At 43.5% G+C, this 15,027-nt stretch overlaps 1 protein-coding gene across 1 annotated transcript in view; it reads left to right on the forward strand.

Moving 5' to 3' along the window:
- LOC147747127 (cytochrome P450 4B1-like) overlaps positions 1-15,027 on the forward strand; it is a 189,979-nt gene that overhangs the window by 64,078 nt on the left and 110,874 nt on the right. Inside the window, exons 3-4 of the mRNA XM_086952386.1 lie at positions 6,781-6,825; positions 10,391-10,518. Coding sequence (XP_086808512.1) covers positions 6,781-6,825; positions 10,391-10,518 — 173 coding nt within the window. The remainder of the gene's footprint in view (positions 1-6,780; positions 6,826-10,390; positions 10,519-15,027) is intronic.

The following is a 15,027-nucleotide window of genomic DNA, read 5'->3' on the forward strand; positions in this document are numbered from 1 at the left end:
CTCTGATGTGCTTCTGGCTTTGGGGAAGGGGTGGGACACTGCTTGTCAAACCTTTAAGATGCAGAACTTTAAGACTGCAGCATGCTCCTGGTCATATGCAGCAGCAGAAATGTTTCAGCTACCAACCAGAGCCACTTTACAGCTTTTCATGTTCTTAAAAACTTCGGCAACTTTTTACTTTGCAAAGCATTGAAGTTTAAAAATACGATGCAATTAGCCCAAAATCATAATTCAGTTTTCAGGCTATGCATGTCATTTGTCATCACAGCAGCTACACAACTCTGCTGATTTCACACCTCTTCGCCAGGCCTCAAAATATCCTATATCAAAGGTGTTAATCATGAAAAAATAAACATTAAGGGAGATCCCACTGAAACATTAAGGTGAAAAATCGCTTGTTTTTCAGTTCTGGTTTGGCCTTGGGTGGGCCAATATTTCCTTGGGTGGGCCTGGCGGATGTATGACGTTACAACGCATACTTTTACCACGCATACCATTACAACGCGGTATTTACAACGCATACCGTTACAACGCATAGCGCTTAGAGGTGCTGGATAGTGGTAAGTATAATTTTATATTCCAACTCCAGTCCCCGTGGACACTAGGGAAGGTGTTGGATATAAAATTATACTTATTCCCTATCCTAGAGCGCCCCACCAGCGCAATGCGTTGTAATGGTATGCGTGGAAATGCCTGCGTTGTAATGGTAGTGCGTTGTAAAAACTTCGTTGTAACAGTTGTATACCGGGCCTGGCTCACCCTCTAGGCCCAGGCCTGTGTGGTAGCGTAATTTACTCCTGTTACCGCACATATCCCAATTAGGAATTTGACGTCTAACAAAGCACTTCTGCAGTTTTCTTTATTGTATACAAATGCCTGATAATTATCAGGACATGCGGATTTTGCTGCATTAAGCAAAAATATCTGCATGTTATTCCCCATTTTCATGGACAACCTGCTCCTTGGATTTTATTTTTCTGACTCTGCAAATTCCTCCCTCGAAGAGCCTGATTTTATCAGGTCTGACAGATCATTCCAAACACAGAGCCACTCGCCATGAGGGCCTAAAATTCAAGAAGGATACCTGCTCCACTTTGATGTACATAGCTACACCTCTGATGTAAATATGTACAGTTCTTCTTCTAATGTTTCTCCATCTCATATATTTGTTTGCCTCTGCCAACCGGTTGCATGCCTTGACACATTTTCACAATAACCTGACTGTCTATTGCTTCTCCATACATTTGCCTGCTTTCAGCTGTGGCTCCTCTGCAATGGCAGAGGCAGGCGCGGCCGGCACAGGTAAGAGCGGTGTGGCGGTGCTTGGGGCGGGGGGGTGAATTGACAGACAATGGGAAAGGTGAAATTTAAAAAAAAATAAAATAAATCCACATACCATTCAGCTCGCTGCATCACTGAGTTAGAAAATAAAAATAAAACGAACGACATACCTTTTTATTTGTCCTTTCCTGACGAGTCAGTGGGGCGGGGCCTGGTAGTGAAAAGCACTTGGAGGCTGACCAAATCTTCATGCACAGTGAAAGTTCTCTCCAAGCCAACAACCCAGCTGAGTTGGATGGTGCAGCACAGACTCTGTTTGTCCTGGAGCGCAAATTGAGGGTGCTCAGGACAATCCTAAAGCTGCTGTCATGCGTGAGAGCAGCTTCAAGTTTGGCCGCCAGGCATTCTGGGAGCCTGTGCCTTCCTGAAGAGGAGCAGAAGAGCGCGATGGAGACGGCTGCAGTTAAGTTTTTTTATTTTTATTTTCCACCGGTCCTATGCCCTCTCCACCCCCCCCCCCCCCCCCCACCCTGCTTGTCCACAAATTGGCCTCTCCTCCAGCATACCGGCTGCTCCTGCTGCCTATGCTTCACCACTTTTTCTATGCACGTTTCTGATCAAAAATGTTATTGCTGCTAGTGTTTTCTAAAACATTCACAATTTGATGGCCTATCAAATGGGGTATTAAGTGTGGAGTATGTGAGCCCTACCTAATCAATAAGTTCACAATTCTGTTTGGTCCAACATACAAATAGAAAAAATACACAGTGCTCTGCCCCTGGTAGATATGGCACAGAGGCAGGCTTAACTTAAGGAAAATATGTGAAGTATTTTGCAAAACAAAACTAGTAAAAAAAAAAAAAAAAAAAAAAAAAACACCATACATCTTACAACCAATTTCTCAGAGTTACGGAAAGTCTATTATGAAAAGTGCTACTCAAATGATTCATATCCAATAAGGGGAACCCTAGATACGATGTTTTACGTTTTTAGTTTAAAAACCATCAAGAAACAACATAGCATCTATGGGTGCTATAGACCGGGACCCAGATACCAGTTGAGGCGGACCGCGATGTCACCAAGGCTGGCTAAGCATAGTACATGGCCTAGCCAAAGAAGTTGCTATCTGTCTTTGTATTTATATTTTAAATTGAAGCCCTCCAGCGAGGCAAGATTGAAGACTGTATCTGACAAATTCATTGTGAAATTGCATACAGGTTGGACAAGGTCTCGCTGAAACCGTTGGTTTTGGCAAGAAAAGCTCTGAATGTGGAAAATTCAAATTTGGTGCCTGGCTGAAGGCCTCATGGGCTGGATACTTCCTGTCCCCCGTCTCCTGGACAAGATTTCTCCATTGGGACTTAGGGGCTCATTAGGAGTTTGGAGGATGGGATATTCCATCAAAAAAGGGAGGATATCCTGTCTGCCATGCCTCAAGTGCTGTAGGCTACAATGCATGTGTAATATGGGGGATGGGACATCCGCCACTTTTGTGTTGGAGTATCCTGTCCGCCAAATTCAAAATAATGTCCTCATTCTCTTTTTTGGAGTTTGAAAACCTCAAGCCTATAAACTGTAGCCAGACCAATCACACCAAAGCCGGAAACCTTAGCCACAATGGTCTGAAGTCTTGTTTCTAGTGGCAAAAGAAGCTACAGAGATTGGTCCCAATCAGGAGAGACCAACCAGATGTTGTCTGCCGAGGTTGCTCCTTGGTGGTTAGTTCGACCCGCTAGAGGTCACAAATCCTCCTCTTGGTTTACTTCTGAGCCTCCCAGAACTTTAGGGACCTCAAGGAGTCCAAGACCCAGTCCCACAGAGGAAACCAGCAAAGTCCAGTCTGGGTCGACTTGCCACTAGTCAATTTGTCACACCAGGAAAAGGCCTCTTGCAGCATTTCGGTTCAGCACTTCCTGTCTCCACACAGTAGGCATATTTGTCTTCTGGTAACCCGTAAGTCCAAATGTGTTCTGAGGAGCTTTAGGTGAGGTGTCATTTGTGTAATTTACTAGCCAGTGGGTGGGGAGGACTTCTGGATTCTCCCTGACCACTGGTTAAAACGTTCCAACGTTTGAAGCCCATCCTGTTTGCCTTACTGTAAACTACAAGAGTCCAACATGGCAAACAGTTTCTACCCTTGAGGAAGCTGAAGGGCCATCCAGGGGTGTGTCTAGGGCAACAAGCATTATGTCTCCTTTGAACCACACCAGAATGGTGTCACTGGGTTAAGGCTCAGGGGAGCTGTAATGTATCTTGGGATCAAAAGGCTTTTCTTCCCCAGTCTTTTTTGAAGTTACTGATGCTCAAGTGCCCTCCCAGTTCATCCTTCCGGAGCTAAACTGAGCCATACACTTCACCCAGGATCTCCTACCAAAACACTCATGCCTTATCTCTACACCTCATCAAGGTGACAGCACTCATGGGTTAACTGAAGGCCGATCATTTAGAAGTAAATTACTGAAGCTTTAGGTAGGAAAAGTACATTTCTAACAGTTTATTTCTCCTCTATATTTATCAAAAATCCAACTTCACTATTAAAAATGTATTTTGAGTAAATTTTAAAAGTAGTGATTGAATTGACTCAGTAGCTTGTGCTAAGTGAAGGACACAAATATAGCATTTTACTAGTACTTAAATGTTTCTTATGGAACAAACCACAGGTGAGCTTTGAGGGTCAACTTACTGTAGGAATATGCCAATCCTAAATTCTCAGGGCCTACTTTGGGATGACTGACTTACTTAATATTTAAAATTAGGCTACCCTCTTGCCAAAATCTGATTTTTACAGGTCTTCCTGTTGGTTTAAAAGCTGCAGCAGTTAGGCTGAACATGTTGACCTAAAGCCAAGTTTTCCTCGTCTGGCTGGATGATTGCACAAAGTGTGCTTCAGTCCACAGCTAACATTTAACTTCTATGGCATTACCTTGATCATATACAGTGGATTTACTGGAAAGTTAAATATGTCTATTGGGATTAGCCAATTTTACCAAGTTTTCATTCTCGGAACACTACACTGACAACTGTAAGCAATGCCCCAGAGTGTAGAGTTAAAAAATATCCTCATACATATTCAAAAAAGGGGAGTGCCCCTCAAAGAGGCACCTTTTTACACAAAAGTGAAATCTGTTGATAAATCTCTGCAATAATAAGACATTCAAACAAGAACAATAGCTAATTCTTATGGTGCCACATTGGCAGATGCAGATCAGTCCCACCTTTCACTCCATACTACAATGTGCAATGCTCACTCTGTGTTTAATAGTTAATACACCACATAATCGCACGTCGAGGTCTGAATTGATGCTTCCCAAATGGTTATTTCGTTTTTAGTGGAGTCAAACCCATGTCTCTGTCAAGTGTTGATACTAAAGGCTGTTTTTTTTCCTGACACTTTTTTTCTATATACATATCTTGTTTTCCTCTCATTAATTAAGACAATGCAACTCCTCCAATCTTTCGATGAGAATGGGACTACCAAACTGACTTTTCACCTCCCTCAAAATACCCAGTAAAGCATTTATTTGAGCCTTTACCTGTCCATCCCTTGCCAATAATACACAACTGCGATCTTCCAGATTTTCGAATTGAGTTCTGTTCAAACTTCCAGATGAAGGTATCCTTCTATTCCTTGACAAATACTTTGTCCCACTTACTTACTTACTTACACAAGTGTACACTTGAGAAACTTATCTTTGACAGGATAGCTTGTTTCATATTCCACTCCATTATGTTCACCCACTGGCACCCACTAGACACATCAGCCATATGCAAACTAATTTTGGTCTTGCTCCAGTATGAGGAGTCCAGCTGGAACTGTTCACTTGTGTCCTAATGGAGCTTTTCACCAAATAGATCTCAAAAGTGGACATGATTAAACACAACAACATTGTAGAATGCCTATTGTAAGAGATGCAGGACTGGGTAAAGAGACTAGGTTTTTTTCTCTGTCCTAACTGGCCTCTTTAAGTTTGAGCAATATGCTTTCCCCATACTCTTACCTAAGAATCTGGGGCTGGATGTAGGAAAGGGATGAATATCGATTTCCTGCGAGTCGCAATTTGTAATGTATGATGCTCTTGTGAGTTTAATTAGCGATTCCTAATGGCTTGCAAGTAGACCTACGTCAAGAATATTAATGAGGTAGCAAACACAAGGGGATGATGGACGGAGTGCTGAAACTTTTCCGGCACTCACCCCCAGTCACAGATCTGGGTTGAATCCATAATCATTCTTTAGCTCACTTCGCCACCCCAGCTCAGACTCTGCCATATGCAAATCAGTATTGACCCTGTTCCTCATGGGAACAGTCCAGCCCCGAAACCAGTCCCAGGATGTTTGGTTCCGGTCCAGGGAGGACCTGGCCTGGAAGTTTGGGCTGGATTTGCATATGACTGGGTCCAAATTTGGGTGGCATAGTGAGCAAAAGAACGATGGATTAAGCCCAAATCTGTGACTGGGGGTGAGTGGTTGAAAAGTTTCAGCATTCCGTCCATCTTATTGTGTTTGCTGTTAATGAGGACACAGTTTGCGGCCCATTTGGAATCACAGCCATCAGGGATGGTGGCCTGATGGGGATAGCAGACCACCATGTCTGTGATTGCTTTTAAATAAAGCAATCTTTTTATTTTTGAATGAAATGCAGCCCGTTTTCCTTGAAGGAAAATGGGATACGTTTAAAAAAAAATTACATTTGGAAGTTTCATTTTTTAAAGACCTAGGTCCCAGGGACCACTGCCTGGTCTTAAAAAATATTTTACCAACCATTCTCAAAGGGGAATTGTGGACCCCTTCCCATTTGCGAAAGGGTTACCACCATTTCTCAAATGACCGTAAATTGCAAATGGTTTGCCATTTTGGTCACAAAACATTTGTACATACTATTCAGATTTGGTAGTAGGAAGGAACGCCCTCAACATGCCCCTTCCAAATACTGAATCGCAAAACCGAACCTGCAATTTAACAAGTTACTAAAATGCAATTTGGGCTTTGCACATCCCAAAAATGTTTGCGGTCGCAAACAGCCCCGTTTCTTTGTGACTTTAAAAATGATTCCTACGTTTTGTTTAGTTTTACTTTAATTTAACGGAAATATGAATTACAAAGAACCGCTTCTCAGCTAACTAATCTATATAGCTACCTGATATAAATATTTTTTGCATAGCTATTTTCTTTCGCATTTTGTCCTTCCATTTTGAAAATGTATGTCTGCTTGTTTTTCTGTACTTGCCTGATAGTTAAGCGTTTGTTTTTGTCTCCATCTAAAAGCGTAGATATTTTCGTTCTTAATCTCTCCCGGGATCCCCTTAACATGGCAATGGGAACAAGTATTTTCTCTGTCCCTGCTAACTGTGAGCCATTGCAAAAGGTTATCAATTCCTACACATTGATCCAGGACAGCTGCCCCTAAGCTGTCTTTGATCACATGCTTCACTGCTGAATTAACGAAGTGTAATATAATTGACAGCATTCTTTTTTAATTTCCTGGCTTTCATTTTACAGATCCCAAATCGGACTTGTCCTACGATTTTGTAGTTCCTTGGATCGGTATGTATTGACATATTTTATCTCTGAAAAATATATTTTGGTCTGATAGCCTAGTCGACTATTGCATCCATTATAGGGGCCTGTGTTTGATTAACTTCATTGTCACAGGTTCAAATCCCCGCCGGTCCACTCTGCCTTTCATCCTTCTGAGGTCGATAAAATGAGTACCATTGAGTTGGGGAACAATAGCCATCTGTTGCCGCTACCTGTAGTGGTGAACATGCGCTTTACAAATACTCATTATTTTATGTTATTTTGGGATTTATATTTCGGCAGATGTGATATCCGTCACAGATGTGATGGAGTAACCTATCCTCTGAAATATAAATCTGGCCCATAGTCACAATATCAATGTTGCAATAATGACAAGGATGTATGACATTTCAACGCCTGCTTTTACCACGCATGCCTTTACAACGCATAGTGTTGAGGGGTGCTGGATAGTGAATAGTTTAATTTACTATTCCAACTCCAGTCCCCGTGGATAGTAGGGAAGGTGTTGGATAGTAAATTAAATCTATTCCCTATCCTAGAGCGCCCCCCAGAGCAATGCGTTGTAATGGTTTGCATTGTAATAGTTGTGTCGTAAAGGCTCTGCGTGGTAAAAGTTGCGTTGTAAAGGATGTTTCCCTAATGACAATATTTACTATATATTTCATATCATTGTACTTATATTACTATACAGTATATTCTTTTACATGTCTCACTATGTGGATTTGTTTAATGGAATGTACCTATGAGCTTGTAACTCTTATACAGACGACCCTAATTGTCCAGAGCAGATTTAAATAGAATTACTGAGTGACCCAGTATTTTTGGCAGGTTAGATTTAAAGAAAGCTGACACACCATTCTATTTAGTGCAGCAGTTAATATACTTTTCCTTTGGGCAGCCTTCTTGCTGATTGCTTTTGGAAGCAATGCTCTTCTTCTAATTCCATTTTTTCCAATCATGACTGGACTTCATTATGAACCAGTGCAGAGTGCAATGACTTATTGCCTTTATATTTTAATAACAGTAACCCATTCCCACTGAATTCGACTCAAGTCACATTTTTTATAGCAGATGTAGTTGTACCTGGAGGCCCATATTCTGAGTGACTTCACCTTTCTTGCACTGAGTCATTTTTCCACATTGAGAGCAACCAGGTATGCTGTGTAATATATATTTTGTGTTACGTTTGGTTGCAACTTAATACCCTTTATAGATGGAGGCAAAATGTCCAATAAATACCCCTCCCTACCCCCTGGTGCAGTGAAGTATCCACTCCACTCTGGGACTAAATGGACAGATAAAGCAGACACGGCTAATGGTGGTGCAGACCTGCCAACTCACACAATGGCCCTGTGTGGCACACAATATCGGCTCCCATGGAAGAGGTGTTGCGCCGGTGGAAGAGGTGTGGCGCCGCGGCTAGGGCGACTGACTCCGGAATCTGGGGATCACGGTGGGGATCACGGTTCGAACCGAAGAGGTGTGGCGCCGCGGCTAGGGCGACTGACTCCGGAATCTGGGGATCACGGTTCGAACCCTGGCACCGGCAGCAGGTTAGCCCAGCACCATGTGACTCTGGGCAATAGCTTGCTTAATCTTCCCGATGGCGCCCAGCGCCTAGAGACCCTTACGGGTGATTGTGCGCTTTACAAATGTGGATTATTATTATCAAACAGTCACCCGTTGAGGAACTAATATCACACAGTGGCAGGAAAAACGAGCTGAAAACCACTGTAAATGGGGATTTCCGCTCGTTTTCTGAGGCTTAGACCGCCTGGCATTCATCAAGAGGTTGAAAAACACCTCAGGATATCTGCTCCAGCCTCTGGAAGCATTGTCCTTTTTTTTGGAGGGGGCAAAAGGGCCTTTTAAGTACTTCTGGCACGAGGCCCTGCCCCCTCCAAGGCACTGCCCCTCCTCACACTGAGATTTTTGTTCACCTTGGCAGGTCCAGTGGTGTTGTGTGTTCTCACCTTTTGTCTTAAGCAACCTCCTGCTGTAATACTCTGGTTATGAATGTATGTGCTTCGCATTGTCAACAAAGCACATTTACTGTTGCCAATGCATTTCTGTTAGATAGGCTTAGGGCCCAATTTAGAGTTTGACGGATAGGGTACTTTGCCACAGATATCGCAGAGCACTCTGACCACCACACTGGCGGTTTGCCTGCTCTATCCACCAGCCGTGCCCCACTGGCTCTCACGGTAGTGATCTCACACCACTGGCCCGATGGGCGTGGAGCCATCGGTGTAAGTCCAACAGACCCTCTGCCCTATTTGAAGCCAACGGACTTATATATTTTATTATCCGCTTAGAGACTCCTGAAAAAGCCTGTTGGTTCCAAACAGAAAAATAAAAGTTTCACACACCCTTCGAGAAGACTCCAAGGGTTACGGAGTCAATAGTTTTTTGATGTACAATAACAACATCTCACTTTGCGAGTTTAATGAGTCGCCACGTTTTTAAGATGTTCTTACTCCTGCTTATAATTTATTTTGCCCTTTTGCACATTGTGTAACTAAGAAAGCATACAACACTTTTATGCACTCTAGCACATTTTGAAAAAAATGCTTAGCATTTGACACTTTATTGCGAATTTTTTTGCATATAATATAGTTTTAAACATTTTAGAATAGGTTTGTAGCAGGAAAATGGGGAACAGCATTTACAGCGCAACTTTTACAACGCAGTACCTTTATGACGCAACCATTACAACGACTTGCGCTGGGGGACGCTCTAGGATAGGGAATAGTTTTAATTTACTATCCAACACCTTCCCTACTATCCACGGGGACTGGTGTCGGAATAGTAAATTAAACTATTCACTATCCAGCGCCCCCCAACGAAAGTTGTTGTAACTACTTGCGTTGTAAAAGTTGCGTCGTAAAGGCATGCGTTGTAAAAGCATGCGTTGTAATGACGTACATCCGTCTTTTGTACTTTAGCAAGTCTTGCACAAAACGCTTAAAGCATTTGACACTTTATTGCAAAATTGACACATAATATATTAACTCAAAATATCGTAGAAAAGTTTGTAGTAGGAGATTTGTATGGATTATATGCATAGTATCTGAAGCGTTGTGTAGCTTACTTTGTATTGCATATGGCACTTTCTGTATTTGATGATGCCTTTTTTACGTGCTCTATTTAGTTTTTGTAATTTAGCTAAATTGTCTGCTTATATAGTTGTGTTCGGCAAACCGAATAAAGCATTTTGAACTTGAACTTGAGTCGCCACGTCAAACATGGCAGCCACTTGCTGTTGTGGTGGCGGCTCTATTGTAGCCACAGGGGTCTCTGCCAGGCCGGTTGAGTTCTTTAAACCTGGAGAGTGGTAGTCCCCCAGGGTGGGAGAGTTGGTGACTCATGCACCATGGCGAACGGGTGGGCCGCCTACCAAACTCTACATGGGGGCCCTTACTGCTTTAATTTGAGCTTAAAATGCTGAATAGAAATTAGTGCAGGGCACAGACTAACATTTCTTTCTTGGAAGGTCCTCTAAATTACATTTGAAAAATATTTGTGCACTGGCTTTCATGGCATGACCATTGTTTGTTTTTTTATCTTGTAGGTAAAGGCCTATTGGTCCTGTCTGGTCAAAAGTGGTTCCAGCATCGAAGGCTGCTCACTCCAGGTTTTCACTATGATGTTCTGAAACCTTATGTGAAATTAGTTTCAGACTGCACCAAAGTGATGTTGGTATGAAGAATTCTCGCACTTCATCTCACTTTTCTTCCTCCTTTGTCCTTCTTTTCTCCATTTGTACTGCACCTTATTCGTTCTGCATCTGTTCTTGAACCCTTTTTTCCTTCTTATTCCTTCATTTGAACTGCCTTTTTCTCCTCCTTCTCTGCCTTATTTTTCTTTCTCCTCCTTACGCCTCAACACAATGGTTGGCAACGCTTATAAAACCTGTGCAAAAATATTGCATGTGGCTTTAATTTCACATATCATGGTGCCCTTTAACTCCCTTCATCTCTGAAAAAGCACGTTGGATAGGATGAGACCCCTACCCCCAACCCACATTTCTTTTGTAGGCAAACCTTCATTTAGGCAAGTCTACCTCCAATCTCACACAACAGTGGACTGAACTGTGACTGGCTAGCTGCATAGTTAGCATTACCCTGGGGTGAATAGAAGACCTCAACATAATCATTGCTAATACTTTCTGTAGTAAAGGTGTTCGCGCACCTTGTGTGTCATTAATACACACATGTGCACATGTATTTCCAGTGGCCCCAACAGTTGTATCCGTGGACCCTTTTCTGTCCCCTAAACATGATCTGTAGAGATGCTATTGCCTCTTGCTTCAGTCTATCATGAATTTTTATTTGCTAAAGAGCATCTCACTCGCACTGTAAATTAACATTGGATAACTTCACACAATTCCAATTCAATTCAAATATTTATTAAGATTTGGTACTCCTATGGGGGCCACATAAAATACTTACAAATTAATACATGAAAGTGTAAATATAGCAACAATCATTCCACGGACAGAAGACAAAATTGCCCTGATGTGGTCACTGTCTGTTGTACATCTGCTGCTCAATTACCCAGTCGGTGTTAACGCATGCTTTATAACAGACTATACATGAGTCAGTCATCCCTGCTTATTTTACAGGTGTGCTAAGAGGTGAATGTGGAAATTGGCAGGACTGTGTTGGTAAAACATATGTATTCTGTTGTGATATGTCACAGCCCTGTCTGTGTCTTTGAGCCAAGACTATGTTAATAATTCTGTATGTGTGCCCGGATTCCTTTTCCTCGTGTACACTGGTCCTGACCGCTGCTGGGGACTGAGGCCTTAAAGTTCAGCTGTACCATGTGCTTTGCGTAAAATAGCGAACTCTTTATTCAGGCCTCCCATTTAAATTAAGTAAGGTTTTACCTTTAGTACGTCAGCAGATTTGTGGCTCGGAGTTTTATATTTTGCTGTATGTAGATTGAGACAGTTGCCGCTATCTTGTCTTTCGCAAATATTTTAAAAGCGATCCTGAACAAACTGTGTAATATTCGTCCCCAGGCATGGGGGTTGTCCCTTGTGCTGACTGGTGTATCATTATTAAAAATTCAATAAATATATTATTTATTTTAGTTGGAAGAATTTAGATGTCTTACATGGCAAATGAGAAGCAGACCTTACCTGTCACTTGGCATCTGCCAGCATGAGCCACATGGGTATACAATCCCTCCAGCCATGGGGCCCTTTGTTACAGTGAACTTTTATTTTCCTAATTAAGCAACACCAAGGTGTGTAGGAGGCTTTGGCCTATTTAGGTTTCAACTCCTACACAGCATATGCGCTGGCTATTGTGAAAATTACTGTTAGCTTGCAGTGGGCTTTGCGTCCTCCCGTTGCTTACCTTTGGTGGTTTTTATTGCGACTCTCATTTTCTTATTTCTTGTTCATCAACTGTCTGGACTTTACTTCCTCTTCCTGTGTTTATCCCTCTCCCGGAGCATGTGTCCTTTCAGGCACCACCATTTAGGTCTCGCCGTAGCAGCGCATTCAATGTTCGAAACCTGCTGTATCTACTCTGTGGGCTTAAAGCCCTCCTGGTGCCTTTAATTTGTTGCTTTGCTTGTGTTAGCAAAGGCTCGCTTCTGTGTGGTCAATCCAGGTTATTTGTCCCTTTTTGTGTGTCGACCGCCTCCCATGGAGCATGGCCCTGTTTCTTGTAGGCTTGCCCTTTTGTGCATGTAGGTTTGTGTGAGCGCACTATTTTTCTTTATTTGGTTTCTGCTCGTGTTTTGCAAATATTGGCTTTTCTTCCTGTAAGAGTTCACAATTACTTGTATCAGCATGCTAGATTTGTCTTCCCTTTCATCATTGTTTCATTTTGTTAACAAATAATCATCCTGCTTATAAATCGTTTTTTTTAACTAGGCAAGGGGAGAACCAATGCCAAGACTCGCACCTGGTTCCTCAATTCCAAACTCCGCTGCTCTGGATGTCACACCACGTCCTCTCGACAAATATTGCTGGGCATAGGTCAGTGTGTTTGGGTGGGAGTGGCTGAGTTATTGTGTTCTTTTTTTTTTTTTAATACTATTTTTTATTAAGAAGAAAAACAGAGCTTATCAAGCAATATATGGACAGAAGGATACAAAGACATAAAATACAATTTAGCCACATATATGTCGGAGCTGGAGGATCTGTAAAGAGCAGCCCTCGCCCTAACTGTTACCATGACAACAAAAGATATCAAACAATATATGAAGACACAGAAACAAAAATAGAATACAGTTCAGCCACATGTATGCCTAATTTGAAAGATCTCTAGGGGGCAGATCTTGCCCTATCCATCGCCATGTCCTCAGTAGGAGAACTGCAGATCTCGCCTCTGTACACATTCCACGGCCCCCACTTCTTGTCACACTTTTTGGGGCAACCTCTAAGTTTATACACGGTTTTCTCGGCCAACATAGCCTGTCCATCTCCGCCACCCATCTTATTACAAGCGGGGGGTCCGGAGAGCCCCAGTGCATTGCTATGGATCATTTAATAAGGAGGCATACTAGGGCCAACCACTGGTGTTCTATGTCTGTCAAGTCGGTCGCCTCCCAAACATTGAGGATCCCTCCCCAGGGAGTGATGGGAATTGGTTTCCCCAATGCCTCCGTCATTTTCTTAACTGCCCCTTGCCATAGGGGTTGAATCACCGGGCATTCCATAAGGTGTGATAAAAGGTACCTGTCATGACGCAGCCACGCAGACTGGGCATCGGGCGTCTACCCAATTTAGCGAGTAGCGGGCCGGACATGTAAGTTCTATGGAGTATTTTAAGCTGTATCAAGCGGAAGCGGTGGCAGGTGGCAGATGGCAGATTCCCTTGGGGACATTAGCACCGCTAACCATTCAGTATCCTCTAAGTCGCCCACGTCGTCCTCCCACTTGTGACGCAGAGCTGGAAAGGAGTCAGGTAAGTTGTTACAGAGCTTGCGATAGGTACAGGAAATCACCTTAGTCAGCAGGGGTTCAGAGAGCAATCTGTCCTCTAAGGGTGAGGCCTCTGGGAGGGAGGAGAGGTCAGGTATATTTTTCTGGATAGTGTGCTTAACCTGGAGGTATCGAAAGACCTCCCTGTGTCAGAGTGCGTGTTTCTGTTACAATTCTAGAAAGGATAGGAGTTTCCCTTTGTGCATCAAATCCCCAACGGTGGATATGCCAATAGTATCCCATCTGTCAAATCCCGGCTGGAAACAGAGGAGGCCAAGCTTCTGCGAAGACCAAAGGGGCGTTGCCTTAGTGAACTTGTTGGACCAACCAAGGCTCTTAGTGGCGCGATGCCATATGACCGCCGTCTGTTGCATGGGACCTACATAGCGATTACGCTGTGGTCTGCTGTATAGAGCCCCCAGGTAACCCTCACGCCCCGTCTGATAGCATTCGAGATGGAATGCCGGGTCCGTGGGTGTACCATGGATCCACTGATTAGTGGCCACTAGTTGGGACGCCCAGTAATACAGGCGCATATCAGGTAGAGCAATACCGCTATCGTACCAGCCCTTAGTGAGTTTACGGAGAGCTATGCGAGGTGCCTTGCCGTCCCACAGTAATAAACGATTTTCTCCCTCAAGAGTGGTGAAAAAGGAATCTGAAATCGGAAATGGGCAGTTCTGGTGGACATATAGGAAGCGGGGAAGGGCTAGCATTTTAAATACGGTACAAAAGGGGTGGTGATGGACGGAGCATCTGAATCAATCAAACACTCACACCCAGTCAAAAGATCTGGGTTTAATCCATCACCGTTCTTTAGCCCACTCTGCCACCCCAGTTCAGACATGGCTATATGCAATCAGTCTGACCCTATGCCTCATGGGAACAGTCCAGCCCGAACTGTCAAGCCATGTCTTCCCTGGACCAGAAACAAGCTTCCGAGGACCGGTTTCTGGCATTCCAGCCGTCTTCAGCCCGGCTTGCTTGAATCCAGTGGCAAAGTGAGCAAGGGACTCACGTCTGAGCATACCCTGCCACACTTATGGCAGCCAAAAGCGGTACAAAGGGGGTGGTGATGGATGGAGCATCTGAATCAACACTGATTCTGGGGTGGCAGAGTGGGCTAAAGAACTTTGATGGATTAAACCCAGATCTTTTGACTGGGTGTGAGTGTTTGATTGATTCAGATGCTCCGTCCGCTAGCTGACTCTCGGCAGCCGTTGGACGTGACGCGTAATCGGGAAGCATTAACTGGTTGCCTGCAC

The sequence above is a fragment of the Lissotriton vulgaris genome, chromosome 1_1 (genome assembly GCF_964263255.1).
Source record: "Lissotriton vulgaris chromosome 1_1, aLisVul1.2, whole genome shotgun sequence".
Lineage (NCBI taxonomy): Eukaryota > Metazoa > Chordata > Amphibia > Caudata > Salamandridae > Lissotriton > Lissotriton vulgaris.